General features: G+C 38.9%; 6 protein-coding genes across 20 annotated transcripts; 3 read left to right on the forward strand and 3 right to left on the reverse strand.

The window, feature by feature from the left end:
• Positions 1-214: 214 nt before the first annotated feature.
• SAK (polo like kinase SAK) lies at positions 215-3,237 on the reverse strand. Its single transcript, XM_020960917.2, has 7 exons — positions 3,016-3,237; positions 2,862-2,957; positions 1,998-2,781; positions 1,483-1,942; positions 899-1,415; positions 678-827; positions 215-614 (listed from the first exon to the last, which is right to left on the reverse strand). The coding sequence occupies exons 1-7, from the start codon at positions 3,049-3,051 to the stop codon at positions 327-329; spliced, it is 2,331 nt and encodes a 776-aa protein (XP_020816576.2). The 5' UTR covers positions 3,052-3,237; the 3' UTR covers positions 215-326.
• A 40-nt stretch (positions 3,238-3,277) lies between these two features.
• Positions 3,278-10,343, forward strand: Cdk12 (Cyclin-dependent kinase 12). Of its 10 annotated transcripts, none has more exons than XM_086834551.1 (9): positions 3,638-3,774; positions 4,498-4,651; positions 4,724-5,068; positions 5,131-6,008; positions 6,070-6,235; positions 6,337-7,603; positions 7,695-8,083; positions 8,681-9,154; positions 9,225-10,343. In XM_086834551.1, the coding sequence occupies exons 3-9, from the start codon at positions 4,854-4,856 to the stop codon at positions 9,382-9,384; spliced, it is 3,549 nt and encodes a 1,182-aa protein (XP_086690677.1). In that variant the 5' UTR covers positions 3,638-3,774; positions 4,498-4,651; positions 4,724-4,853; the 3' UTR covers positions 9,385-10,343. The 10 variants fall into 10 exon arrangements, with proteins under 10 accessions (XP_020816575.2, XP_020816574.2, XP_086690681.1 ...); XM_086834550.1 differs by having other exon boundaries at positions 4,498-4,612; positions 4,696-5,068; XM_020960916.2 differs by lacking the exon at positions 4,498-4,651 and having other exon boundaries at positions 3,278-3,774.
• A 425-nt stretch (positions 10,344-10,768) lies between these two features.
• Positions 10,769-15,977, forward strand: LOC110190203 (WD repeat-containing protein 26 homolog). 5 transcript variants are annotated; one of them, XM_020960554.2, is made up of 4 exons: positions 10,769-10,886; positions 12,237-13,267; positions 13,917-14,869; positions 14,983-15,977. In XM_020960554.2, exons 2-4 carry the CDS (start codon positions 12,803-12,805, stop codon positions 15,461-15,463), a joined length of 1,899 nt encoding a protein of 632 aa, XP_020816213.1. In that variant the 5' UTR covers positions 10,769-10,886; positions 12,237-12,802; the 3' UTR covers positions 15,464-15,977. The 5 variants fall into 5 exon arrangements, with proteins under 5 accessions (XP_020816213.1, XP_020816212.1, XP_020816215.1 ...); XM_020960553.2 differs by having other exon boundaries at positions 10,797-11,050; XM_020960556.2 differs by lacking the exon at positions 10,769-10,886 and adding an exon at positions 11,097-11,299.
• Positions 15,978-17,706: 1,729 nt separating this feature from the next.
• On the reverse strand, positions 17,707-18,895 carry Arv1 (ACAT-related protein required for viability 1). Its single transcript, XM_020960520.2, has 4 exons — positions 18,654-18,895; positions 18,460-18,579; positions 18,256-18,394; positions 17,707-18,186 (listed from the first exon to the last, which is right to left on the reverse strand). The coding sequence occupies exons 1-4, from the start codon at positions 18,747-18,749 to the stop codon at positions 17,819-17,821; spliced, it is 723 nt and encodes a 240-aa protein (XP_020816179.1). The 5' UTR covers positions 18,750-18,895; the 3' UTR covers positions 17,707-17,818.
• Positions 18,896-19,549: 654 nt separating this feature from the next.
• Positions 19,550-23,548, reverse strand: Mkrn1 (Makorin 1). Of its 2 annotated transcripts, none has more exons than XM_086834559.1 (4): positions 23,425-23,548; positions 22,036-22,903; positions 21,480-21,753; positions 19,550-21,312 (listed from the first exon to the last, which is right to left on the reverse strand). In XM_086834559.1, the coding sequence occupies exons 2-4, from the start codon at positions 22,842-22,844 to the stop codon at positions 21,214-21,216; spliced, it is 1,182 nt and encodes a 393-aa protein (XP_086690685.1). In that variant the 5' UTR covers positions 22,845-22,903; positions 23,425-23,548; the 3' UTR covers positions 19,550-21,213. The 2 variants fall into 2 exon arrangements, with proteins under 2 accessions (XP_086690685.1, XP_020816279.2); XM_020960620.2 differs by having other exon boundaries at positions 23,392-23,544.
• A 948-nt stretch (positions 23,549-24,496) lies between these two features.
• On the forward strand, positions 24,497-27,072 carry ppk5 (pickpocket 5). Its single transcript, XM_020960355.2, has 6 exons — positions 24,497-24,779; positions 25,343-25,442; positions 25,500-25,760; positions 25,950-26,160; positions 26,228-26,813; positions 26,872-27,072. The coding sequence occupies exons 1-6, from the start codon at positions 24,545-24,547 to the stop codon at positions 26,982-26,984; spliced, it is 1,506 nt and encodes a 501-aa protein (XP_020816014.2). The 5' UTR covers positions 24,497-24,544; the 3' UTR covers positions 26,985-27,072.
• The last annotated feature ends 22 nt before the right edge of the window (positions 27,073-27,094 follow it).

A 27,094-nucleotide genomic window follows, 5' to 3' on the forward strand; every position in this document is an offset into this window, starting at 1 on the left:
CGATTTTAAAATGATCAAATGGTATACAAACTTTGGCTTCTTTTTTCTTTTTATTTTGGACAGCATTAAGTTGTATTTATAAGAGATTTTTTAAATAATTGTTTAGTCAAAGGGCACAAAACAGTCAGACTTCACCATACTTGTAGCGTTCGGTAAAATTGGTCAATAAATCGCCTGCCCAGATTTTATAGTTTTAATATTGAAAGATAAAATATTTATACAAGCTGAGCAGGAAGTTAAAAAATATATTTTCGTTTATTTTACAGTATATCAATGAAATAATTAAACCTTAATAACTATGAGGGTATATTTCCTTTGATTATATGTTATATGAGCATGCGATTGTAGCAAGGCGTTGTCGTTTTAGGAGTCATAGCATTGTTGTACTCAATCTTCCTTCCGCTCCCTAGAAAAGGAGCGGTCTTCAACCTCAATTGAATCTGCGGTAACTGACTAATTCTATCTCTGACCGCGAAAGGCAAGTCGTCGTCTTTGACAAAATGGGTTGAATTTCCATTCGGTTGGGTGTACGTTACGCCGCCACCTTGGTGGTCTGGTATAACTGAGATTACGGATCCATCATAAAATTGCACTTGGACAACTCCGTGGGATAACTAAAATGGGCAAAGAAGGAATCCAATAAATATAGTTTAGTGGAAGGGATCACCCATATTTACCTCAGTAGCGACACCAAGATCGGGAATGTTGACGCGTTTAATTGGGACATTTTGATGAGAAGCGAGCATATTTGATCTCGAAGAATTACATCCAAAATCTGTTGTATTTCGAATCGATGAAAGAGTACTTACTGAGAAGTTAATTGAACCCTGAAATAATCGAAATCGGTTTAAAGAATTACAGGTCTACCAGAAGCTTATGAATTGTAATGTTTGCTTACCTGATTTGATTTCGGCGTCGAAAAGGCAAAGTTTGTGGTATCCCTTAACCCATCAAATTTCTGAACTGGCGGAACATCTGCGATTGGTCGCCTTCCAATTGTGACTGGAAAGCACGTAGACTCTTTTGTCTGAGCTACCTCCAAAGCATTACTAACAGTGACACAATGGGAGAAGCATTCGTTTCCATGCTCGATCAGGGATCGAGCTTCTAGGCAGGTTTGATCAGACAACAACATTCCATTGGCATTGTAAATCTTAAGTCCTTCGGTAGGTGACCGCAACAGCTTTGCCCCCAAATAGAAGCGGATCTCAAAGTCCGTCATCGTCTCCATCAGTTGACATTTTCCCAGGGAGCTGAAATAGGTTACTTTTGGCGTTTTGCTCTTCACTAAACCCACAAAACGTGCCGCGTATACATATTTCTTCCAGTGCTTGCTGGGCAAGCTTTCGTAGTTGTAGATGCAGTCCTCACTTGGTATCTGAAGCTCTGGTGGTTGCTCTCTTACGGGTAAACCACTACGAAATATATACGATAAATTAACATGCACCAGTTTTAAAATATCACCAATAGTAATCTTCTTACCGTCCTGGATCTGGTTGGTAAATAATGATACGTCGCCCATCATGAGATATACGGCAAATGTCAGTGACGCGATCTTCATTTAGCTTGGGACGGAATTTTAGAAACTCAAGAACCACCTCGCCATTTCGCAATATACTCATTATAGCATTTTTCGTCTTGTAACGCGTCGGTAGTAATCTCATTGTGCACAATGGTGGCACCGAAAGTAGCTCCTCCTTAAGTGGAGCTAGACTGGGTTTCTCCACGAGGTCCATTTTCACATGAAGTGGTGGAGCCGACTTAGCGTTTCCCGACCAATTTTGCTCCGCCTCCCCATTTGAACTTTGGAGAAATATTGCCGCAGGCTGCTCATAAGTTGGACGTAGTGGATGATCCTGCATGAATTCTTCCCGAATCTGGGGAAGAGCCTGTGGTACTGAATTATCCACAGAGCGAAGACGTTGAGAGTTCCTTGAGTCACCTAAATTGTTGTATTGCATTGAATCCTAGAACAAATTTTTCCAAAGAATACTTACTGCTAGAAAATGTTAGGATTCCACTATCACCGCTTTCCATGCTCTGGCTAAACACATTTAACGCTCCCGGCGTCGTCGTATACCCGCGATTTGCACTATAATCGCTTCTCTTCAGCATGAATGGATGGCTGAGGACCTGCTCAAGGGTAATGCGTTCATGTGGTAGCTTCTTCAATAACTTGTTTATCAGGTCCTGCGCATCGAAAGACAAATGAGCCGGCATCAGGTACTCTGACATAACGACCTTGTTGAGCGTAGATTGCACGGCATCCGTTTCAAAGGGCGGACGTCCAACCAACAAGGTGTACAGCATACAGCCAACACTCCAGACATCAGCTGGCAGTCCATGGGAAACTCGAGACACTACTTCGGGCGATATATAGTTTGGTGTTCCACACATCGTCACATGACGCTCATCCGGTCGCTTTAATTGGGTAGCTAGACCAAAATCGGCTATCTTCACGTGCATTTCCTTGCTGAGCAAAAGGTTGGATAGCGAAATATCACGGTGCATGATGTTGTGAGAGTGCAGGTACAGCAGACCCGCCACCACTTGCTTCAGTATGGACGCAGCTTCGGCCTCTGTAAAAGGCCTTGATATGTGCTTCATGTAGCGATGCAACTCCCCATTGTGAGCCAACTCCAGCACTAAATACACATAGTTGGCATCTTGAAAAAACGTGTACAGCTGCAAAACCGAGGGATGGTTGAGTCGGGAGTGAATCTCCACTTCCTGTCGAACGCGGTTGGTAAGTCCAGTACCCTGGATAAGTTTCTTGTCAATCTGCGGGACGGAAAACAGGTTAATGAACAGTTTCAGTTTCATAAAGTTTCAGTTTCAGTTTAATAAATCGACCAACATACCATCTTAATGGCCACATCCTGGTGAGTGCGGAGGCATCTGGCCTTATAGACACTAGCAAAACCACCTTTGCCCAACAAGTGCTGTACTTCATACTCCTGCAAATAATTCAAGCTTCCTAAAATTCCACAAGATTCAGGAAATCGGTACACCTACCTCAATTGTTTCTCCAAACGCCCGATTGGATAACATAGTTGGCTTTGCTTAGTAGATACTTTCAGAATAATATTTTACACGTTTATTTATAAATTAAGTATTTTGTAAACCCAAGCCATGTAAACAAACAAGTAAAAAAAAATTTAAAAGGGTACGCCACCGTTAGTGTTGAAGAATTTTCAAACATAGTCCAACGGAGAATTGTTAATCAACACTGACGTTTACTTCTGTGGGATTCGGAAGTTTCAGCAATATAGTTTTTAATGATTTCCCCCCAGAAACATTTCGTGTTAATTTTAAAAACAAATTTATTTTCTCTTATTTTTTATGAAAACATTGAAAATAAGGCAAATATCGATATGTGGTCAACATTTTCCAACACTAAATGCAGTCACTGGTTGATTAATCGCCGAAAATATTGCCAGCCATTGCGAGAAAATCATGGCAAAACTATTCTAATGGTTTTTCTGCTAAAACAATGCCTAATGAGACATGTAACTTGCATTTGAACCAACTTTCTTATATTATATGCGCAAAGCCTGCAATAATCGGATGCAATTTTCGCGAAAAGAATTCGTTTTGAAAGCGTAAACAAGACAGACCTGCTGGCCTGTCAAAAGTCGTGTTATTTAATAATTTAAGCGCAGCATCGAGTGCGTCCGCCGACTGCGAAACGATTAATCGCGAATTGCCTTCTCCACGGTGACCAAAAGTTATAAAATAGTGCCGTTTTGCTAAATTAAAAACTTAAAGAAACTGGTAAGTCAGTAGAACAATAAAATGACCCACATCTATACGTACATTTGCATGATTATGCGATAGTGTGCGTGTACCTAATACGTATTCGCACGCATACAACCTTCAGCTTGCACATACGTCACCGACGAGCAACAGTGTTAAAACAGTGCTGGAAAATGTCCGCGAAAATCTTAATTTTCAAGTTATTTATTCAAAAATTATAATAATTATAATACCCTATGTATTCCCAATACGAAAAAATAACTACCTTTCTAAATATATCGCAAACGACAAATTCTTATATCGCCGATAAACTTTTTCGCCATGGGGAAACTTTGTAATCCTCTCCATAATCTTTAATTTCAACTTGTCGTTAGATGAAAAAAATATATATTAAATATCCCGCTTGTTCTTGAGAAGGTGTTTCTCGCTGCTGATACTTTTAGTCATTCAGTCGTATAGATATTTCATAAAATTTTCTAAAACTACACACCATTCTCTGTTCAATTGCATTACTATACCTTTCTTTTGTATATTTTCTAAGCTAAATTCAGTTTTGTTTTTATGTCTGACAATCTTCAGAGTGACCAGTGTGGCTTGTGGTTTGAAATATCAAATTGCATAAGAACACGCAGTTCACCCTAGTAAATGATTCATTTTTCCACGCGCTGGACTTGGTCACACTGACCACTTCATTATAACCTTAAAATGACAAGTTCTAATTTTTGTAAATGTTAATTTTAGTGGAAAGCGAACTTTAAATCGACTATTAAACCAGCCGTGCAGTAAAGTGCCGAGCCCCTTGACGGTCTGTGCGAGTGAAGCGTTGTGAATTGGCACATATCTCCGCGATAATCATGTAAAGAAAACGTCACACGAATAAGAGCTTGTCGGCGATGTAAATAAAATTTTTTACTTCTGCTCCTGTGGAAAATCACACAGTAAAGTTTTACAAACTTTGATGTTGAAGATTTTGTCGGAGAACGAGTGAATATAGAGTCTACCGATTACTCAAGGATAAGTGTACGAACCGCAGGGCGCTGAGAGGGGTGTCTGCGGCTCTTTCGAGTGCTCCGATCCTATTCGTCGAAGACGCTACGATGCATGCATCCTCCGCCGCAGCGACTGCACTTGTGGAGTACTCGGACGTCAGCTCGGAGGACTTTTCAGATCCGGAGACCGGCGATTTGGACGCAAACGATTCTGGAAAGGGGGCGACCACAAACACAAAAAAACCAAAGCCAGCTACGGATAATCAATTTACCAGAAACCGTCTTGGTCCTAAGCCCGATAAGGAGGGTTATGATAATTTCAGGTAATTAAATACATATAAGCTATGGAATAAAATCATGTAACCCAACTATTAATTTGTTTTAGGAAAAGACGACCCGAAGATTCAAACCAATCCGATCCGGCCGGATCGAGACAAACGTCCAGCAGTGAGACCACAAATCACCGGGAGGATCCCTCCCAGGTGTCTAACACATCCAAAGCTGAGTTGTGGGGTCGGGAGATTTACATGTCCAGCGACTCCATCGACACTGACGAGCTGGAGGCGGAGATGAAACGGCAAAAGCGCAAGAAACAAAAAAAGGACAAGCACAAACACAAGTCGAAGAAGAAGTCCAAGAAGCGAAAGAAGAAGCGGGCCAAATCTTACTCTAGCATTGATTCGATGTCGGATAATGATGACATCAATGCCTTACTAGACCGCAGATACACACCGCCTACCGCCCCGAGCAAAAGTAGTGAACGGACGGTAAGCGCGGGGCCGTCCTCCTTCACCCCGCACAATCACAAGGAGAACAGTTCGCCAGCAACTCCACCGCCGGCGCGTCGCACCAACACCAGCAATAATGCCTACTACGGAGAGTCAACTTCTGTAGAAACGGCCAATGCTGCACTGGGTAGCAATTTGCAGGTTACAGTAACAAATAAGCAGACAATCAGCAGCCGTCATCGTTCCCCTCAGACCTCAGCGCGTGGCAGTGGCAACGGGCCGAGGTTTGGCAACTCCCCGAGAACACCTCCGCATTCACATTACACATCCTCAAGCGGCGGCGGCGGTGGAGGTGGTGGTGGTGGTGGTGGATCTGGGCCCCGAGATTCTCGCAGTTCCCGATATGTGCCGAGTCCTCACAAAGAGGATTTGACTACGCACCATCGTTCCAGTCACGAACATGGCTTTCAGTCTCGTTACTCTGCAGCAAGTGCAACCAGCCATGATGCCAGAAAAGTGAAGCGGCTTTCTCCGGGTAGGTTGAATTTGTATTCCGTGAGGTTAAAAGGCTTTTTGAAATATAAAATTTGTTATAGAACTGGATCGGTACAACCATCATCCAAGCACGCCTCCCCACAAGCGGCGGAAATTCAGCGATGGTCGGGATGTGGCAACCATTGGCGGGAGCTTCGAACACAATAGGCATCACTCGGGAAAATACGATCGTTACAGCAGGGATAGGTATTCCAGGAGGTCATCCAGGTAACTGCATTTTTATTTTTCTGTCGGAAGACATTTGTGAATTCATACAAATTCCAAAATTATTCTCTAAACTAACTCTGGTTTCTCTGTATTTTGTTCAGAAGTCCTAGTGTGCAACACCACCCACGTAATCGACAATCCCCCGCAGGTGGCCTTTCTTCCAGCGGAGCAGCTACGAATGCGTTTCGACATGGCAGCAGCCACAAACACAAGTATGGTACGAATGCCGGATCGCCACCTTCTCATACGACGAGGTCGACAAAGCGCTCTTCGGGAATCGGTATCTCTTCCACCGATCGCTACTCAAGATCGCCGCGAACGAGTTCGCGCTACTTGGAGACGGCATCATCGCCTTCACCTGTTGGCGCCTCCAGCTCCTATCACCATCACCATCGTCGCTCACCAAAGCTACACCAGAGGACTAGAGGAGACAGTCGCCGCAGATCTCCAAGCTCTGTCAGCAGCGGCAGCTCTGCCTCTCCCAGTCGATCGCCCACGTCGCGTGATCTGAAACACAAGCGTGAAGAGTATATTAAAAAGATCAGCGAAACAAGTCTATTTGCCGAGCTTGTGAAGGACCGTCATAAAAGGCAGAAGGCGCTGAAGGAAATCATTGAGCGGCAGGAAGAAAACAGTAATAGCACCACCAACAGCAACGGAGCACTTACAATTAACGATAACAGTTCCTCGGTGGATGGAAATACGCCCAACACTGGTGACTGCCCCCGATCTGTCCCTAGTTGTGGAACTCCTGCAACCATGGCCACAATGGTCTCAAACGGTCTTGCAGGTCTTGGAAGCAATAAACCAGATGTGGACCTTAACAACATTCCCATGCCAAACAAGGAGAACGAGGCATTGGGCTCGAACCCTGGTCCGAGCTCCGATATCCCCGATTGTTCCACGCCAATTAAGCAAACAGTTGAAGCTGTAGCTCTAGCCGTCTCAGCGAACAAGTACAGCCTTAAACCGAAGAGCCTAACTGCGTTACCGCTGCCGCCTGGTATGAATGCCCTCGACCTGGTCAACGCAAGATCTCCATCGCCAGCGCAAAAGAAGAAGGAATCCGACGAAAAGAACATTAATCCCAGCGCCAGCGCCGGACCCAACAAGAGTCTGTTAAATCTACCCATGCCGCCAGTTATTCCCGGCAGCGAGGAACTGAGCGGCGATGATGACGTCATTGACAGTCCCGAAGACTTTGATGCTCCGGCCGGAAGTAGTGGTTCAGCTGGCGGGTCAACAAGCCGTCGTCGACCAGTGATATTAAATCGCCGGGATTCGCGGAACAACATTCGCGACTGGGGCGAGCGATGTGTGGACGTGTTTGAGATGATTGCCCAAATTGGAGAAGGAACTTACGGCCAGGTTGGTATAAAGACTTTAAAATATTCTTAGTATATAATTATGTGTATGAATATATTTATATATATATATATATATATATATCTAATTACAGGTCTATAAGGCGAGGGATCATCATACTAACGATATGGTGGCCCTAAAAAAAGTGCGTCTAGAGCATGAAAAGGAAGGCTTTCCCATAACTGCTGTTCGTGAGATAAAAATATTGCGTCAACTGAACCATCGAAACATAGTCAATCTTCACGAAATTGTGACCGACAAACAGGATGCTGTGGAATTCCGTAAGGACAAGGGCTCCTTCTACCTGGTCTTTGAATACATGGACCACGATCTGATGGGACTGCTCGAGTCAGGAATGGTCGACTTCAATGAGGAGAACAACGCCAGCATTATGAAGCAGCTTCTGGATGGGCTAAATTATTGCCACAAAAAGAATTTTCTGCACCGAGACATCAAGTGCTCAAACATTTTAATGAACAACAGGTGGGGAGATTTCAGGAGGTGACGGCTTTAAGCTTCGGGGCTGAAGTTCCATAGAAATAACCTTTTGCATCGGTATTACTTTCTGAATTCTTTTTTAACTCTCGGAATTCTAATAACATTTGCAGCGATGAACAAGAATATTGTAACTATCTAAGGAGCAGTCCATATATTACGTAACCACTTTGGCCTTCAAACAAATAATAAAAAAAAATCATTTGTTTAAACATAAATAATAATAATATAATAATCAAACGTAATCATTTCGCAGACCCGCGCCACTAGTAGATTACTTAACATATGGACAGACCCTAATTTATAGATACAAGGCAGTTTTAGAGTAAAAGCATTTTGAAAAGAGAGCTCTGTGCATATTTGACTAGATATATATAACAACTGGTAGTAAAGTTAATCAGAAACTCTTTAGTAGTAATTTGATCTAAACTTTGTTTTTGCTATTATCGTTATATTTTCAAAGCTGGTATTATTTTCTTAGTGATCGCTTAATTTAATATTATAATCTAAGTTATCTTAAATAGTTAGGTCCAACTGATAGGTTATTACGTTTAATATTTAAATATTTAATTGTGATGCTTGCAGGGGAAAAGTTAAACTGGCTGACTTCGGTTTAGCTCGACTTTATAATGCCGACGACCGAGAGCGACCGTACACAAACAAAGTGATTACCCTATGGTACAGGCCACCAGAACTGTTGCTGGGTGAGGAGCGATACGGACCTTCCATCGACGTCTGGTCTTGCGGCTGCATTCTCGGGGAACTGTTTGTCAAGCGCCCCCTGTTCCAGGCCAATGCAGAAATGGCCCAATTGGAGACCATATCGAAGATATGCGGTTCACCTGTTCCGGCCGTGTGGCCGAATGTGATCAAGCTGCCGCTGTTTTACACACTCAAGCAAAAAAAGACTCATCGACGTCGTCTACGGGAAGACTTTGAGTTTATGCCAGCACCAGCACTAGACCTGCTCGACAAAATGCTAGATCTGGATCCGGACAAGCGCATTACGGCCGAAGATGCACTACGGTCGCCGTGGCTAAAGAAAATCAACCCCGACGAGTTAGTATTCATAATTTTTGTCTAAGAGAATCAAACCATCTGATCCCGATGTCTTATTTTGAATTTAAAGAATGCCAACACCACAACTGCCCACGTGGCAAGACTGCCACGAGCTGTGGAGCAAGAAGCGACGTCGACAGCTGCGGGAACAACAGGAGTCGCTTCCACCGACGGTGATCGCATCCACCAAATACCAACAGCACGGAGCTGCCATGGTGGGAGATGCTTAGCATTTGCTGTACGCCTCGCTGCTCGATAATGAGCGCAATGGGGAGGAGTGTTCCTGGTGGAACTAATGACAACTAGCCGTATCTGGTAGTTAGTAGTAATGGCATTATGCTATCCTTGTGACAGGGCCAGAATAGGTTTACTTGGACTTGATCTAGCCGCTGTCAACCCTAAGACAGCAACAATAAAGTCTTGGCTATATTTATAAATTGCTTTATACATATGTTGGGCATACTGAATCGATCGATCGCTGTGCTGTAAAAAGAAAATGTTATCAATAATAGCAAACACACATTTTTATTAATGGTTCTATATGTTCAATTTTATATAATTTGCACATAGCAATTAGCCATTTAAGTTTAAAATCCAGAATTGGCAATATGAAGGGATATCGCGCATGAACGAACGGATGAATGCAATAGCTCTAGTGACAAAAGTGTAAACTAGTAGATCGTATGTACGTATTCGTATCAGGAACAGCTGAAAGCGATTTGTAGGTGACCACGTTTCAAAGCTACGAAATAATATATAAAAATATAGTGAAGAAGTTAAAGATTAGCATTTTAATTATAAAGAAATTGTTATATAATAATAGACTACAAATAGGATATTGACTAATTTAGATTATTATTAAGTATTTAAGTCGTGTAAATTATAAATGAATTTATCCAGTAAAAACCATGTACTAATTTACCCATACGCGCAGGCATTTGATAAGATTATATTTTAATATGATGTTTGAACGCACACAACATCAGACTTACATATGTGGCTGCATGATGTGCGTGAGACTGAAAACGATTGATTTACTTCAAATAATGCATGTAAATAGGTTGAATAATTATACTCCAAATCTACAGCCTGATCACCAATGGTAATATCTCAAGATGGAAATTAAATCAACTAAATTCATTTTTGGAACTTCAAGACCTATTCAAATAAATATGAATTGTATTTTAAATCAATTAGTAGTTCATTACTTGTCTTACAAAATTGTAAAATGCAATTAATTTATTTGCCCAATTAAAATAATAATTTTTTTGTAGCCACAACATTATCAACCCACAATTTTAGTTTCCCTTGTTGGGTAACGATTATTATTCTTTATGTTAATAAAAATAAGAAATCTTGTAAGTGATACAAACATTAAAATTTGATTTTATTTATGAGGATATTTTTACTGGTTTCTTAAATTGCGGTATATTTTTCTTTCCAAGCACTAAATAACTTGTATACCAGTATACAAGTTATAAAACAGGTTACATATTGTACATTAATATTTTGTAAATTTTTCATGGATAAAAATAAATAATAATTTCAGCTAGATTAAAAATGCTATTTTATTACAAATAACTTTTATTCGAATAGAAAATGTATATTTGAAGCACTTTTTGTGAATACTTAGAACGGTCTTGTATTATTTTAGTATTCGTAGCTGTAATAACAAACTAAAAATTTGTTGGTATTTTTGTCCGGTCACACTAATTGCAGCAGTCGCATTTAAGTACGTTTCATCATCAAATTTGTATGTATATTGTGTCAGTTCGTCTTTGTTTTTTTAATTGCGAGGCCTGTCAATTAATAAATAGTTTTATGATGTGTCCAACTACTCTTGGTAACTTGGATTAGACAAATTGGATCGTCGATATAAACAATGACAAATGCTTGGTATGTGTGACAGTATATGTACATACATACGTATGTTTATATACCTACACGATGATTATTACGATGCACTTGGGAGGCCAAAAGAGAAATGCGAGTGGAAAGTGAAGTGTATTAGCGAACCTAAGACAGCTGGGTTGTTGCACAAATTAGCAAGTTTTTGAAGTACTTTAAATCCTTCGACACAAGGTCTGGGTGCACAGTTCTTGCAGGCATTTTTGGAAAGAAGGGAGAACAACAATGTGTATGCGTGTATGTAAATAGATGTATTTTTCATTTTCTTTGTACCGAAAACAAAGCAGAGTTGATTAATACATGCCACACAGTCGGGGGCGGAAGTATTGCTGTTTCGGATTATATTTTAGATTTCTCTAAAACCTGCATATATTTTTGAAAACTGAAATTTTGTTCTACCTCTTAAGACGTAGTTCATTTTGGTTGGTTATAAAATTGAACTATTCACTTTCGTTGCTGCATAAATAAATCATTGGTTTAAAACTTTGACACATTTGTACAAATGTAAATTGGTTATCTCTTTGGCTTCACAAACCATTTCGTTAGAAATAGGGAAACATTTTCAATAGATTCCATATTCTGATATGGGGGTGCATTTTCTTTTGGTGGTGTGTGTGGGCGAACCAGTTTTCATTGAGGAACCAAATATATAGAGCTGAAAAGAACACAAAATACTACTACAGACAAGACACAAGAAAACATACATTTAATGATTATTTCAATACTGCAATTTTGTTGTTTTTATAATTTTATAAAACACTGCAAGGTTTGAATTCCCCTTTTAAGAACATACAATACCAATACTTTAGTACGGGACTGTTCAGCGAGCAGCTAGGGATGTAGGTACGTACACATAAGTAAATAGATGTACAAACGTACATACATAGATATCTGAAAGTATAGAACACAAATGTAAATATCCTTCAAATTTCAAAATATTGTATCTTCATTGATTTTGTTTTCAAGGTATAGAGTCTGATATCGAGGTGGGTTGAGAATGCATTTCTGTGGAGAAATCAAATTTACGTATTCCCTTTGTGCACCCACCAGAGAATGTGTACATACATATGTACATATTTATATTATGTACATACATATACATATGTACATATACTGCAATTTTACAAAGTTGCTGATATATAATGTAATGTGTATAACACTACCTTCTCCGCAGGTCGTAGAACGAATTGCAATCAGTGAGTGCTATCAACTGCCAGAAACGGAGCCGTAATCACGTTTATACCCCTTGTGAAATCGACAACAAAGGCCGCCTAGGCCCATCTCAGGCATCGGATCCAGGTTGGAGGCACTAACTAGTGACTTTGTAGAGAGACTGCGTCGGGGGCAGAGTCTGGTTGTTGGTGCTGTGCGGTTCGCAAAGGACTCAAAATTGATAGAAACAACAAAAAGGCAGCTGCAACTGGTGCCTCTTCCGAGGACCAGCCGCCGCGCAAAAGGGGTCGTCGCTCAGGAGGCTCCACATCCTTGTCCGTTTCCCCCGCCACTGCCGCTGAATCAGTAGATGCGGCAGCATCGACATCAAGAGCGGCTCAGCAGTTACAGCAACAATTAAACTCCACTTCGACTGGCTATATCGCGGAACCAACAGGAAATCCCAGCAGAGGGCTAAACCGCAAATCGACAAATACTAACAAGAGGCCAAGGGATCATAGTAGCAGCAGCAGCAACACCAACAGTAATATACCCGTCTCTGAAGCAAAAAACCGTACTGGATCGAACATGCAGAGTACCACTTCCACATCGAGCGGCTCCTGCTCCAGGCCATTAGACGGCTCTGCTTTAAACTCTGGCAGCAGTGTCGAGAACGTGGCCCGCGAGGGCATCGGCAGCGGCGATGACAGTGCCGGTGTCGGGGACGAGAATCCTTCGGGCAGCAGCGCCGCAACCAACGGACACGACGCAAAACACAATGGTTTCGCTGTCAATAACAATGGCAGTGGCAGTTGTATTGTCGTCGATGGCGAGAACAATCGCGAGAACACCAGCTACAGCGGCGTGCAGCTTGACAAGTCTAACCAGGAGATCATCCGGCTGATCGGTCAGTATCTGCACGACGTTGGCCTCGACAAGTCAGTCAAGACGCTAATGGTTGAGTCTGGCTGCTATTTGGAGCACCCTTCTGCCACCAAGTTCCGGGAGCACGTCCTAATGGGCGACTGGTCCAAAGCTGACTCTGACCTCAAGGTAAATATATATTTATAAATTTTACAATAAACACACGATTCGCCGCTGCTTACAAAAGAAATTAAAACGCCTACAGTTTGTTTACTCGGATGAATATGCTTGTATGATCAGATTTATTATACCCTTGTAGGGTATTATAATTTCAGTCAGAAGTTCGCAATGCAATGAAGGAGTCACTTCCGACCGTATGAAGAATAGCCATTGTCCATCTGTCCATCTGTCCGTCTATCCGTTTCTAAACAAACTAGTCTCTTAGTTTTTAAGCTATCTAAATAAAACTTTGTAGTTAGTCTTATATATACTCTCACTCGTATATATGTTGTATATATCTGCCATAGGAAATTCGGAAATTTTGCAAATTTTTTTCGTAAAAATTTTCCGATCGCACTTATATGATGTAGTCGTCCGATCCGGCCCATTTCTACATATACATATACGAGTGATAGCTTTCTTAATACCTTATCTGACAAAAAATTATAAAACCCTGCAAGGGTATAAAAAATAGGACATTATTAATTTATAAAAACATAACCACATACTGTAGACATTTAAAATTTGGTGCGTGCGTTTCTTATATAGCCCGCAAAACACACAGCTGGAGCCCTGGCAATATAATTAATTATAATTCTTTAATTTCCAATTGTTGCAGGACCTAGAGCCACTAATAGATAATGGCAAATTGTCAACGATCACCGAAATGAAGTTCATACTACTGGAACAAAAGTATTTAGAGCATTTGGACGATGGCAATCCCTTGGATGCATTGCACGTTCTTCGCAGCGAGCTAACGCCACTGCAGCACAACATATCGCGTGTGCACCAGCTCTCCTCGTACATGATGTGTTCCACCAACCAGGACCTATATCAGCGCGCCAAGTGGGAGGGCAAGGGCATCCTGTCCAGAGCATTGGTCATGGAGCGGCTGCAAACGTTCATGCCGCCGTCGGTAATGATGTCACCTCGGCGCCTACGCACTCTGCTGCAGCAGGCCGTTGAGCTGCAGAGCCAGCACTGCCCCTGCCATGACATGGCGTGGGAGACAAATCTACAGACGGTGTCGCTCCTTACCGACCATTGCTGCACCACAGACGGCTTTCCCATGCAAACCATCCAGATTCTCACTGATCACTGCGACGAAGTATGGTTCTGCAAGTTCTCACCCGATGGCCTCAAACTGGCAACGGGCAGCAAGGACTCCACTGTGATTATTTGGGACGTTGATCCGTACAAGCTAACCCTTAAGCACCGGCGCGTGCTTGACGGTCAAACCCAGCTCAGCGTTAGCTTCGTCAGCTGGAGCCCGGATTCAAAGCTCGTTCTCGTTGGCGGCACTGAGGATTCTCACGAACTGTACATCTGGAACGTGGACGATGGCAAGCTGGTTGTCAAATTCTCACAGTCGCTGGAGGACAGCTTAGCCTGTGGTGCCTTCAGTCGCGATGGCGCTCGCTTCGTGTGCGGCGGTCAAAAGGGTCAGCTCTACCTCTGCGACCTGAACGGCACCATTGTGGACTCCTGGGAGGGGGTTCGCGTCAACAGCATAGCCTTTCGAGCGGACAACAAGACGATCTTAGCAGCTGATAATCACTACCGTATCAGAGGGTGAGCATGATTATCAATTTCGCTATAATTGGGAAAACAATACACCTATTAGTAGAAAATTTTAAATTCCAAATAGATGGAAATTTATACAGATTGCATTCTACTTGATTTAGGTACAACTTCGATAGCCCGCGCTCAGACTTTGATATTCTGAGGGAACCACATCCCATCATGACATTCAGCATAAACTCCGCCGACCGCTTAGCATTGCTGAACGTTTCGAACCAAGGACTTCATCTTTGGGACATTGAGGACAAGTGTTTGGTACGTCGTTTTCAGGGTATACGGCAGAGCAACTTTGCTATCCACTCTTGCTTTGGCGGCGTCAACGAGAGCTTTGTGGCCAGTGGCAGTGAGGATAAGGTGGTCTATATTTGGCACATTAAACGCGAAGAACCACTGGCGAAACTGGCCGGCCACACCAAAACGGTCAACTGCGTTTCATGGAACCCTGTGTACCCGTCCCTGCTCGCCAGCGCCAGCGACGACGCGACTGTCAGAATTTGGGGGCCGAAGCCCAACGGCAGCAACGCAACGACTGAGAGCGACGATAGCTCTTCTAGTTCGTCTTCGTCCTCGTGGAATATGACTTAAAAAGATCGCAAACTGTAGCAAATTTATGTATGTGTTTGACGGATAGATATGCTGATTTAGTTATATAGTGCGCCCTAATTCGGTATATGTAAGGGCTAATTGCGCGTCGGTGTCGTCGTTGCTACAAACTGCCATTACAACAATATGTATGAGCAGCATGACTTACGATTAGCATTAATTACTTAAGTACATTCATACGAAAGGAGAGGCATAACATCATATCTACAACGCCCTATATGCTGCAACAGGAAATCAGTTTGTTCTCAGATATGTATCTTTTTGTGTGTACTGATACGCAACACGCTAATTAATTTTTCCTCGAACCACATATATTATTGACTATTTTCGAGCTTTTAATTTAAAGAAGGCGGATTTGTTGACGACCCTGCTTGGTTTTAAATTCATTGCCATTTGATTCGTTCAATACAGTTTCCAAAATTTAGTATGTAACTTATTTGACGTATTTCATAACCAACAGACACAATAAAAATTAGTTCTATATATGTTTTTAACAGTTGACGTTTTTTTCTTCTTTTATTTTGGGCCTTAAGATTAGAGTTTAATTAATAAACATATAAATTAAAATTTAATTTTGGCCATTTAACGATATTTGAGGAGTTTCATTAATTTCATAATTTACGGGTGGCTTTTGCTTTAATATTGATATTCAAGAGGAAGCATGGTGGTCTTCGTTTTAAGACCACGTAACAGGTCATCTAAAATAAAAATATTTTAATAGAGATTTTGTCTTCCTGTATTAGAGTTGAAATCCCTGCGGCACTATCCTGCAGTACCACAGGTCACCAACGTTTCGAATGGTCTCAAAACCAAATATCCCGCTCCCTCATTTCCTCTCTTAACAAGGGGTTGATGAAAAAAAAGACCAAAATAATAAAAGAGCATTTAGGTTTGTCAACAATAAATCCGTGGTATGCGTTTTTATTTGCGTTTTACCATTAAATGGAGTTAAAGGCAATAAAAACCAAACAGGAATAATAAAAAAAATTAAATAATAAATTATTGGTCTAAAATATTGTTGAATAATTGATGACGGATTTATTACTGGTGTGAACCGTGGACATGCTTGTGTTAATTTTATTTTGCATGAAAAGTCATCGACAATTCATCAACAACACCGTTTTGAATGTATGACATACTTATGAATGGTACTGCAGGGTATTATAAAACGAAAGATGATTTAAAAGTATCTCTAAAACTGAGAGCCGAACAGGTACGCAACGTTAGATTCAGATCCATAGTACAAAGCTACACTTCATAGGGTCGAAATTAAGGCAAAGATGGTTGAGATGTGATTTGGTTTTTGCCTCTGTTCATTGCTACATACATATGTACATATATTGGTTTTGATACAACTGACTACTTCGCTTAGAGCCAATTATTCATTTTTTAGGATGAGATCGAGAGGTAAGGCTATGGTATTGTTTTTTGGTTGAAGGTCAGCTTAAATTGCTCTAAGACTTGGAACTCGTCGAGGTTCTACAATATACGCAATTGTTTTCCCAAATTCCGAAAATGGTTAAAAATTTCACAGAAATTCTTAAGGCACAACATGAAAACATTTAAAAAATGTTCTACACTCTGTGAACACACAGTAGTTAAACAGAATTAAATTAAGCAAAAATAATTAAGGTTGAACAGCTGAGTGGTTGTGGATAAAAACCTGCCCGTCGTCTTTCCGATTTGGCTCTAAAAAAAGGTTTACAGCAACGGATATCTCTTTTTATAACTTTAGTCAAAAGTTTTTTAATTTCCCGATATTAAAATAAATCAAGAATGGAAGAAAACTTGGCACGCCGAAGTTTGTATACCCTTGCAGATTGTAATTGGATCATTAATTAAAAATCTTTGAGTAGATGTAAATTAAAAAAAAAAAAAAATTAAGTTATATTTTTTTTTTAATAATCTCTTAATCGTCGGCAGCTATATTGTAATGCAAACTAAGGGATTAGTTTGTGTAGTAATGGAGAGACGGACTTGGTTGTTCATGCTGATCAAGAATATTTATAGGGTGGGGAATGACTCCTTTACTGCGTTTGTAAACTTATGACTAAACTTATAAAATCCTGCAAGGTTATACAAATTATTTTATCACCGTGTTTCAACATATTTTCACCAACTCTGAACTTTGTACGTGCCTTATGAATTTAGAATTTTATCAAATGATTATTATTTGCATATAACTTCACAGTAAATTAGTCATTCTAATAAATTAACTTTATAGCTTTATGTATGCATGTTTTAGTTTTTTTTCTTCTTTATTTGGTAGTTGACATGAGTATAATTTGTAAGGGTTCCCGACCTAAATGGTTTTTTCAACTAACTTTCCTTTAGTTTTTACGTAAAGTTATCTTCCAGCACAAGAGAGACAAAATGCCTTGTGGTCTCTTTTAAAATAAATGCAAGAACTACCAATGTAAATGCCCACCATCGGAAAACCTTCCTAGTTGCTCCAACAGCCTCGTAGGCAAGGACCAGTGAACAAAGGTGGTGGCCCATAACCAAAAGGTGGTGCAAGCTTCTTCCAAATACTGTTGTATTGTTGCGCCATACCAGTATTGGCAAAAGAAAGAACTTTGATAGGTTAGAAATCAAAACGACTTTGAAAATAATTAATGTAAATTTACGAACGCCCATTTTCTTCATCCATTCAATGCTGAGGGTAGCAGTGATCATCAACAGTAGCAACGTCATGAGCAAATAGTCTGTAATACATAGCGAAGCTCAGAATTTTTTCGTATGGTTTTGCATGGCAGGAGATATTAAGTTTTTACCTCCTATATTTTGAAGCGTATATGTATAGAAACCTTTCTCGTGGATATGCAAGTCGGCTTGTGGCGGATCTGTGAGCTTTTGTCGGCACAGCGCAAAGGATTCCACTAGCAGCACCACCAACGAAACCTTCCAGTATATCTAAAATTTAAAAACATCTTTTACAATCCAACCTCTAAGACATGTGTGTGGACTAAATATCTTACCTTAAATTCCCCGTTATATATGATGTGTCGAAAAGCAAATGAATCCAACAAAAGGGCATCTATTAAAATAATAAATTCCTCAAATTCAATGTACTTATCCGTTATCTGATGACATTTCTCCTGTAAAATTAAAGACCCAAAATAACGCCTTAAGTGCATATGTATATAAATACGTATTTGGTTTGTTTTCTTACACAATGGGTGGTTTTTAGGGTGTTGCTGTATTTTTTGAAAAGTTCCTTAACTCCATGGCCACAATTAATGCATACAAAGCGCTTTTTTTCAGTCATCTTATCAAAGTACTTTTAGTGTAGGTCTTCATCCGGTAAATAAACAAACATTCATCAGCTGTTTAGTGTAACCGTATACCGATAATTAACAAAAGTTTCAATTCAGCAAAAGTCCCAGCTTATAAAATTTAGGGTATTCCCTCCGATACGATTTAAAACAATTAAATTTAGCTCATGTAGTAGAAGTGCTTAACAAAATGTTGTCTAACCTATGATAACGGAAGCCTTTTAAGTTGAAATTTTTTAGACTCTAATGAGCATTTAGCTAAAATTTAGTTAAAATAAAATCGCTAAAAAATAAGAGCTTTGAATTTTACACATACGTACTTAGTAACGCTAAAATATACAGCTTGACAAGAAAAACAAGTTTAAAAAATTTTGGAACGACTGAGTGAACCAGGAACTAGAAAGTGAAATTGCATGAAAATAATATGTGCTGAGCATAAGGTACATAGATATGTATGTATTTCAAGGAGAACAGTTAAGTCGTATATGAGATAATTCGGCAACCAGTTGAAAAAAGTAGTTTTGAGAAACACGAAGGGAAAAATAATTTTTTAGTGGGTTGCTATGCTGGTCATTCACTACTAGCGTTCTAACGTCATTAAATATTGGAAAACTATTTGCATTATTTCTTAAATCATAAAAAATAATATTTTTTTGGAGACCGCCACAACCCCTGGCAGAATAACAATTTGAATTAAAATATTTTAACAGCTGTGCTGTTGGGACTCAAATATTTGGGCAAATAAAAATAATACCATAATATATTATATATAATAAGGACATTCGCCGTTGGGTTTAGTTTTATATTCATTTATTTCTTTCCTGCTTTTTATTATCAACATAATGTTACAAATTGTATTTTTAATCTAATCTAGGTACAACTTCAGCCAGACTGGTTATTTTGTTTTTGTTTTGAACAATTTTAAAAATGGGAAATGGCACAATTAGTATTCGATTCAAGGCTCCTGGTATAAATCCGCTTTAAAAGATATTTAATTTTTAAACGAGCCTGAATGTTGTTTCTTCTTACAAGTATAAGTAACTTGAAATTATGTTTTGATTTACGAGTTTTTTCCGTTGAATAATTTATTTTTAAATCCAGTTCACAAATTATAGAAAAATATCACTTCTGGATGGTTTTAGGAGTTAATATCAGGCAAACTCATAATTTTACATAAAAAAGTTACAAAATTTTTATTAACTAAACTGCGCACCCTCATACTGTTAAGCAACTTGGCTATTTTAGCCATTTGATTTGCAAACAACTTGTGTATAGACTGGGTTTTTGTGATACAAAGATAGATATGGGAACAAAGGCGTTTCTAAAGCATGTATTTGTTGAGCTGTTAAGCTGAACTGTACAATCTATATCATATTTCAACGACCATATTCTTTCTTTTTAAAACTATATATACTTAATACCAATTACTCATAAGATATCTGTTTTTTTTTTTCGTTTGTCAACTATGAATCACATACAAATGGGTTCCACAGACCGGCGGCATACCCGAATCTATGCAATTATTGAGATTTTCATTTCATTTAATTGTAATTCCTCATTTAATTTTGAACATGTTGGGTTTACATATGTTAGTTCCCTTAGTTTATTAAATTGTTGCTTCGGACAACACATTACATTTGTATCAGTAAAAACGAAAACATTTTAAAGAGGTACATTTCGAAAATATAAACTTAAAAATCATATACATACATTAGAGGATATACATACATATAGTGTTCTGGTTTGTGTGCAAGACATTTGGCATTATGCGCGTGGCCAACGATTACAAATATACTGAATTATATGTAGGTAGGCAATAGGAATACTCTAACATAAGGGCTCATAACAATAACAAAAATTTCATTTATCGGCGAAAGGGAAACGTTTCGAGATTTAATGTCTATCATTCCGCAATCGTACAATAGACTCGCACCCGTACACATGTAGTTTGCTGTGTGCGTTTGCTTAGTTGTAGTTGGTAGTTGGTTAAAGATCAAAAATGAGTAGAAAACCGATTCAAGAATGTATTTTATCTTTACAATTCAGTCTGAAAGGCATAGTTTACATGTTTATATCACCTATTTTGAAAATGTACTGTTTGCTTCTTGCTTGTTTATCTCTAAAATTGTGTAATCAAATTTAATGATATATCAACGTTCGTTTAGGTCTTTAAGTTTAACCACTTATTAATGGTATTAAATATAATTTAATTTAATACAAGTACGGAAAAGTTGCTGTAAATTTCGTTGCATTAAGTGGAGAATAAATATTTATGTAAACCTAAATTTGGTACCCAAATACATCTTCTTTTTGTTTAATTTCGCTTTCGATATTTGGTTCAGTATCATTTATATATATCGTTTGAATATTGATTACGTTTCGCTGCGACAGTATATCCAAATTTGTGTGCTTTTCGGCATGTGGTTGATTCATTGTTTATTATTTTACTTCAGAAGCTTAGTCATCATCTGAGAAATCGGAACTTTCACTAACATCACTTGAAAATATCTCAAGCCAATGATAATCCCGCCTGTCAACATAGTCCCACAGATAAATCTAGAAAATATATAATTGCAATCATATTTCGTAGTTTTTGTTTTTAAGGATAATATTAGGCAGTCTTTTCATTAATCATTTAGTTGAATTTAATATTAAAACAACTATTGCAGTTTTTTAAAATCCAAATCAAATATTACGCTAATAAATACACAATTAGTACTTACATCAAGTAGGTCGATTATTTCAGTCTGGCTCTGTAGCTTTCGAGTACGCTTCGGTAATCCCACATCGACTATGTCTCCATTGGGTAATGCATGCTTATAGAAACATTTGTTACCAAAGGGACATTTGCCCTCGCCTTTTTTGAAGTATTTGCAGTCCTTGGCTCCTAAGGCGACGCGATAATCATTGAGCAGTTTATCCTTCTCCTCCTTGGTCTCCACCCAAAATGCACTGGGACAGACAAAGTCCGAGCACACGCGGCATTCGGGACAGGCTCTACAAAATTAAATAATAATCTTTAATAAGTGCCTAGCAATATAAACATTTGAAGCGAATTAAAAAATGTAATAGAGTAGTATAAAAACAAAAATTTTTTTAAAAGATTTTATGCCAGAAATATTGTATATTTACATCTATTCTGTAAGTAAACTAGACATAAATTCTGCAAAATTTGTTTAAAAAAAATCATTTTGCGGAAATTTGTTATTTGCATGATGCCGTACCCCGAATCGAAAAATAATATTAAATAAAACAGTTGGTAATTTCTACATCACTTACCGTGTTATTTTATGCTCAAATTGTTTGGCCTGACGCCATGTGCGAATGCATTCCAGGCAAAATATGTGGTTGCAATTGGGCAGGATTCCGAATCGCTTTTCGCGACCAGCCTTCTCCATGATCGTGTCGAAGCAAATGCCGCACGTCTTGTCTTTGGATCTGGCAATTGCGAATGAGAGCTCCATCGCCTGCTCGTGTTGCTGCAGGCACTCGCGGTTGTGTTTCTTGCGCTGGGCTTGATCCGTGGGATGCAGGCAATATTGGTCGCACATTTCGCACAGCTCCATGTGGATGCGGTATGGGCAATGCTCTCCCCAGACGCATGGGCTCTCGTAGGGACAGATCTCGTCCAAGGAAGCGGGTTTGATCAAAGTAAAGTCCCGTTTGTTGTTGAGTGACGATGGTCCGCCTACAACTTCAGCCCAGGAGACGACGGGGTGAAACCCCTCAATGCCAGAAGCGGCCTCCGTGTCGGTTTCCACCCCCGCCTCTGACACCTCGCTCTGTTCCTTGGCAGGAGGAATTCGCTTTTGGCTAGGCACAAACACTGGTGCGTCTACCCAGTTTCGCTGCTGGCTAATGGTGCTGCTGATACTATGACTGCAGCTGGTGCTGGGCCGTGGGGTCTCTGTCGGGACAACCTCTGCACGCTGTTCCTCGCATTCCGGACGGCCGCGACTTAGGTCGTGGGAGAAGCGGCAAAGCTCACCGAACCGACAAATACCCCGCACGTAGTAGCGACAAATAGTCTGACTCCGGCCAAGGGCCATGCCGCTGATGGCTGGATCGCTGCTTGTGACGGCACTCATTTTGCTTTACAATTGCAAAAGGGTTTGATTTTACAAATCTGACAACTCTCAACGATGACCTAAAAATAAAAGCCACTGTTTTCATTAGCTCTGCCTTTAATATACTTTGAGAGTGTGCAATAAGTTTTGCTCCTGCATTTAGTTATTATATATGTACACTGTGCGTACTTACCCTCAGACTGCGTAAATGTACATATGTACATATGTACATACAAACACAACAACTGCGTACATAGGCACTGGTGTACAAACATAACCACTGCGTGCTATGCAAATTACAGAAGAAAACCAGCATGAAATGCATTTACAAGACGTCTCTGGCATTACGTTTTTTCTTAGCATCGTAGCTTAATATGCGAAACTAAGTAGGTATGTACTTGTATGTACAGATATGTATGTGTACGTTATAGGCGATGTAAGGATTACTGTTCTTGAGTATGAACAGAGCCCCATCACCCGTCAGCAATTTTAACAATTTCCTATTCGATGGCTTAGCGACAATAGCAATAACTTAATGCAAAAGTTTTTTTTTCCCCAAATCACTTACAAATTGTTGGCTTTTGTCGTTCTATGCACTCACATTCACAATCTTTTTTTCGCTTGTATAGTGTGACCAAAGTGCGCGCCAATGGAAATCAACCACATAACAAACCGTTAAAATCAATAAAAGTAGGAATGTTAACGATAAGTCCAATACGGCGGGGGACCATTTTCGATCGCGCAAAATTCTTTTAAGTGTGACTTTTCTTAAAAGTATTTTTCCGACATTTGTCGCACTTTCATCTTTAAATAATTTTTTGAATACTCTATTTCCCTACTCGGTTGGGAGTTCGAGTATCGTGGCTTGCATGGACAGTTAACGGCCGTCTCAAAACTGTACCTTCGCGCCATCTATAACCGCCATTCAACTTTGTAGTATTTTATTTTCCTGTTTCCGTACGACCCTTGCTGCTGAAATAATCGAGTTTTCATTATATATTTTATAGAACCATAGGGATTTACCTAAGCGCGAGGAAAATTACTATATGAAACTTGCAAGGGCATTGAAAATGCATTAAATAAGAACATATATTAATATACCAAAAAAACCAAGATAAACAATTGGAGCAAAAATAAAAATAAATACATAAGTGTATATAAACAGCTAGTATTAACATATAGTTAAAATTTTGTAAGCGGAAATGATTTTAAATGATACATACAAAAAACGTGAAAGAGCGAGAAGAAACAGTTTTTGATTTTTTCATTCCATTAGGTACAGAGATGAGCGAAACATTAAAAACTAAAAGTGTGAAGCATTGTCCGTTGTCCATTTATCTTATGTTAATGGCAATCACCCTACATATGCTTCCATGTTTATATGTACATATAACTTAAAGAAGCCTGTAGCTTGAGAAGGGTAACGTCAATTTACAAATGTTTGTGTGGTTTGCTTCAATAAATCAAAATTGGTTTTTATTTTCACAAATCTTTTTTTTTTTAATCCATGCGGGCGACGGCACGACTCACTAATTACATATTTCCTCTGATTGCGCTGCAGTAATGGGTACACTACTGGTAATTTTCAAATAGGTAATGAATAATTTGTTTTCTGGTCTAATTTAATTGACTTCTCCAAATGCGTAAAGTAATTAACCTACTTTGGCACATTATCCGTTAGGTCGTCTAAGAAGTTAGTCGCGTTTTACTCAAATAAAAACATGAGTGTATTAAAAGATATTCATGTGCAAATATTGAAAATTCGTCAAAAAACAGAGAAACGATTTCTTCGGAATACGTCAATAGAAGTACTAAAATATATTATTGATGGCAATAATTTCGCATGGTGGATAAAAATGTATTTTATACTAATTTCTGCTGCGGTGGTATTCGTGTCTATAAACTTGGCATTGGGAATTTACGATAAATGGGAAGACACCCCAGTAATCATTGGAAGTACGTCGTTGATCTATAACCATTAAAAAAATATATACATGTTAGTCTAACGAAATCAAAAACCTAACTGGTCTACAAATAGTAGATTGTCTTAATCAGATTTGCTAGACTTTTGTCAAAGACTTTTGCTATTAATGGGTTAAGAGAATGAGAGCGATAAGAGTTGGGATTAGTTTTGGGTTTATTGGATTTAAGGGTGGGTAGTACCTGGAGTAGTTTGGCTATATTTTTAAAAATATAAAAATATGTTAAAAACAGAAAACATTATTATTAAATTATTTCCAAACATTTTTCTATCGTTCCTATGGCAGCTATATGATATAGTCGTCCAATCCGGCCGGTCCGACTCTAAATTGAGTGGGAGTATATAGAAGACTAACTGCAAAGTTTAATTTCGATAACTTTAAAACTGAGAGACTAGTTTATGTAGAAAGACAGACAGACAGGGTTAAATCGACTCGACTGTTGATGCTGATTAAGAATGTATATATTTTTTATTAATATATACTTTCCTGCAATACAATATAACTAATAACGAATGGCTATCATTATTATTTATGCAGTAAGTTCTACCATGACTCCTATAGACAAAATTCCATTTCCGGCTATTACGGTTTGTAATATGAACCAGGCAAAAAAGTCGAAAGTAGAGCATTTGATCCCGTAAGTATGCATATCTGAACAACATTTTTAATCTTCTTATGTAATTATCTTTTTAAGTGGTTCGCTAGGGTACGCCATGTTGCAAAAGACTTGCTATAAGGACACAAATTTTTCGCAGTATATGGAGAATAAGCATACGAATGAAACCTTTCCCAATTTCATAAAAAATATTTCTGAGAAGTGCGAGGATTTAATAGTATCATGCACATTTCACCAAGAAAAGATACCTTGCTCCGATATCTTTAGAGAAATATTTGTTGATGAGGGGCTGTGTTGTATATTTAATTTTTTGCATCCCTATTACCTATATAAATTTAGGTAAGATCAATCTCCAGGATATACATACATATGTATGTATGTACCTGTCAGAGTCAAAACCATAGTCGTCGTGATGGTATTAATTTTATTTATAAAGTCGTTATATACATTTATTTGTAATTATGCGTTTTAAAAGATATCATTTCGATTTTATTCAGAAATACAATCTTTAATAAATATACGTTTAAGGTCACCTTACATTCGAGACTACACATCTTCGGATAGGTTTGCCGATATTGCTGTCGATTGGGATCCCATTTCAGGATATCCTAAGAGACTACCATCTAGATATTATCCACGCCCAGGAGTTGGTGTTGGAACAGCTATGGGTCTTCAAATTATTTTAAACGGGCACGTCGACGATTACTTTTGCTCTTCTACAAATGGACAGGGATTTAAGGTTATATAAGTTTTCTTCGATAATGCAGCAAGAAACTAAAAAATATGTATATTAATTATTAAATTAGGTGCTTCTGTATAATCCCATTGACCAACCGCGTTTAAAGGAATCTGGATTGCCCGTAATGATTGGCCATCAAACTAGTTTTCGCATAATCGCCAGGAGCACTGAGGCATTACCTAATATCCGAAATATTCATAGGACTAAGAGGCAGTGTATTTTTAGCGACGAAGAAGAACTACTCTTTTATAGATATTACACTCGAAGAAATTGCGAAGCAGAGTGTGACTCACTGTTCTTTTTAAGATGGTGCAATTGTATTCCGTATTATTTACCACTAATTTACCCGAATTCTTCAATTTGTGATGTGGCTAATTTCGACTGTTTGAATAAGGCAGAGATAAAGATCTTCGACGTTAATATTACCCAATGCAAAGAGCTCTGCCTGACCAGCTGTCACGATCTGATTTTCTATCCGGATGCTTTTACCACACCATTTAGTCAAAAAAACCTTAGATCCAAAAGTGATTATTTTCAAAATTTGTCAAGTGATTATATACGACAAAATCTGGCAGTAGTTAACTTTTACCACACAGACAATTATTTTAGAAGCAGTGTGAGGACTTCGTATACTGGACCCACCGAATATATGGGTATAAAATTTTCTAAAATTGTTAGTTGTAAATATTGATTAGAAATAATTTTTTTTAGCTCTCACAGGTGGCATAATGAGCTTAATGATCGGATTTAGCGTAATCTTCATAGCCGAAATAATATATATAACAGTTCTTATTTTATCAATGTTACTTTATTTAATCTTTTAAATGGTGTTCTTTAAATATGGATACAATGCAAAACTAATTTTACAATTAAAACGTTGTTGTGTGTTTGGCCCTTGATGGCAGGGTGGAACTAAAATGTTTTTAACTGTATG

This window comes from Drosophila serrata, unplaced genomic scaffold, assembly GCF_035046125.1.
Source record: "Drosophila serrata isolate PLE 108 unplaced genomic scaffold, ASM3504612v1 contig_272, whole genome shotgun sequence".
In the NCBI taxonomy this organism is placed as follows: domain Eukaryota; kingdom Metazoa; phylum Arthropoda; class Insecta; order Diptera; family Drosophilidae; genus Drosophila; species Drosophila serrata.

Excerpts from the sequence above, each read along its gene's own strand:
- SAK (XM_020960917.2), bottom strand. The coding sequence starts at position 3,051 with ATGTTATCCAATCGGGCGTTTGGAGAAACAATTGAG. Across the intron at positions 1,943-1,997 it reads AATCCTAACATTTTCTAGCA|GTGACTCAAGGAACTCTCAA; the intron begins GTAAGTATTCTT and ends ACAACAATTTAG. Across the intron at positions 828-898 it reads CGACGCCGAAATCAAATCAG|GGTTCAATTAACTTCTCAGT; the intron begins GTAAGCAAACAT and ends CGATTATTTCAG.
- Cdk12 (XM_020960916.2), top strand. The coding sequence starts at position 4,854 with ATGCATGCATCCTCCGCCGCAGCGACTGCACTTGTGGAGTACTCGGAC. Across the intron at positions 5,069-5,130 it reads GAGGGTTATGATAATTTCAG|GAAAAGACGACCCGAAGATT; the intron begins GTAATTAAATAC and ends AATTTGTTTTAG. Across the intron at positions 6,009-6,069 it reads AGTGAAGCGGCTTTCTCCGG|AACTGGATCGGTACAACCAT; the intron begins GTAGGTTGAATT and ends AATTTGTTATAG.
- LOC110190203 (XM_020960554.2), top strand. The coding sequence starts at position 12,803 with ATGCAGAGTACCACTTCCACATCGAGCGGCTCCTGCTCCAGGCCATTA. Across the intron at positions 13,268-13,916 it reads AAGCTGACTCTGACCTCAAG|GACCTAGAGCCACTAATAGA; the intron begins GTAAATATATAT and ends CAATTGTTGCAG. Across the intron at positions 14,870-14,982 it reads AATCACTACCGTATCAGAGG|GTACAACTTCGATAGCCCGC; the intron begins GTGAGCATGATT and ends TACTTGATTTAG.
- Arv1 (XM_020960520.2), bottom strand. The coding sequence starts at position 18,749 with ATGACTGAAAAAAAGCGCTTTGTATGCATTAATTGTGGCCATGGAGTT. Across the intron at positions 18,395-18,459 it reads TATATAACGGGGAATTTAAG|ATATACTGGAAGGTTTCGTT; the intron begins GTAAGATATTTA and ends TTTAAATTTTAG. Across the intron at positions 18,187-18,255 it reads TACGCTTCAAAATATAGGAG|ACTATTTGCTCATGACGTTG; the intron begins GTAAAAACTTAA and ends TATGTATTACAG.
- Mkrn1 (XM_086834559.1), bottom strand. The coding sequence starts at position 22,844 with ATGAGTGCCGTCACAAGCAGCGATCCAGCCATCAGCGGCATGGCCCTT. Across the intron at positions 21,754-22,035 it reads TTTGAGCATAAAATAACACG|AGCCTGTCCCGAATGCCGCG; the intron begins GTAAGTGATGTA and ends TTAATTTTGTAG. Across the intron at positions 21,313-21,479 it reads AAATAATCGACCTACTTGAT|ATTTATCTGTGGGACTATGT; the intron begins GTAAGTACTAAT and ends TATATTTTCTAG.
- ppk5 (XM_020960355.2), top strand. The coding sequence starts at position 24,545 with ATGAGTGTATTAAAAGATATTCATGTGCAAATATTGAAAATTCGTCAA. Across the intron at positions 25,761-25,949 it reads TATTACCTATATAAATTTAG|GTCACCTTACATTCGAGACT; the intron begins GTAAGATCAATC and ends TATACGTTTAAG. Across the intron at positions 26,814-26,871 it reads TGGACCCACCGAATATATGG|CTCTCACAGGTGGCATAATG; the intron begins GTATAAAATTTT and ends AATTTTTTTTAG.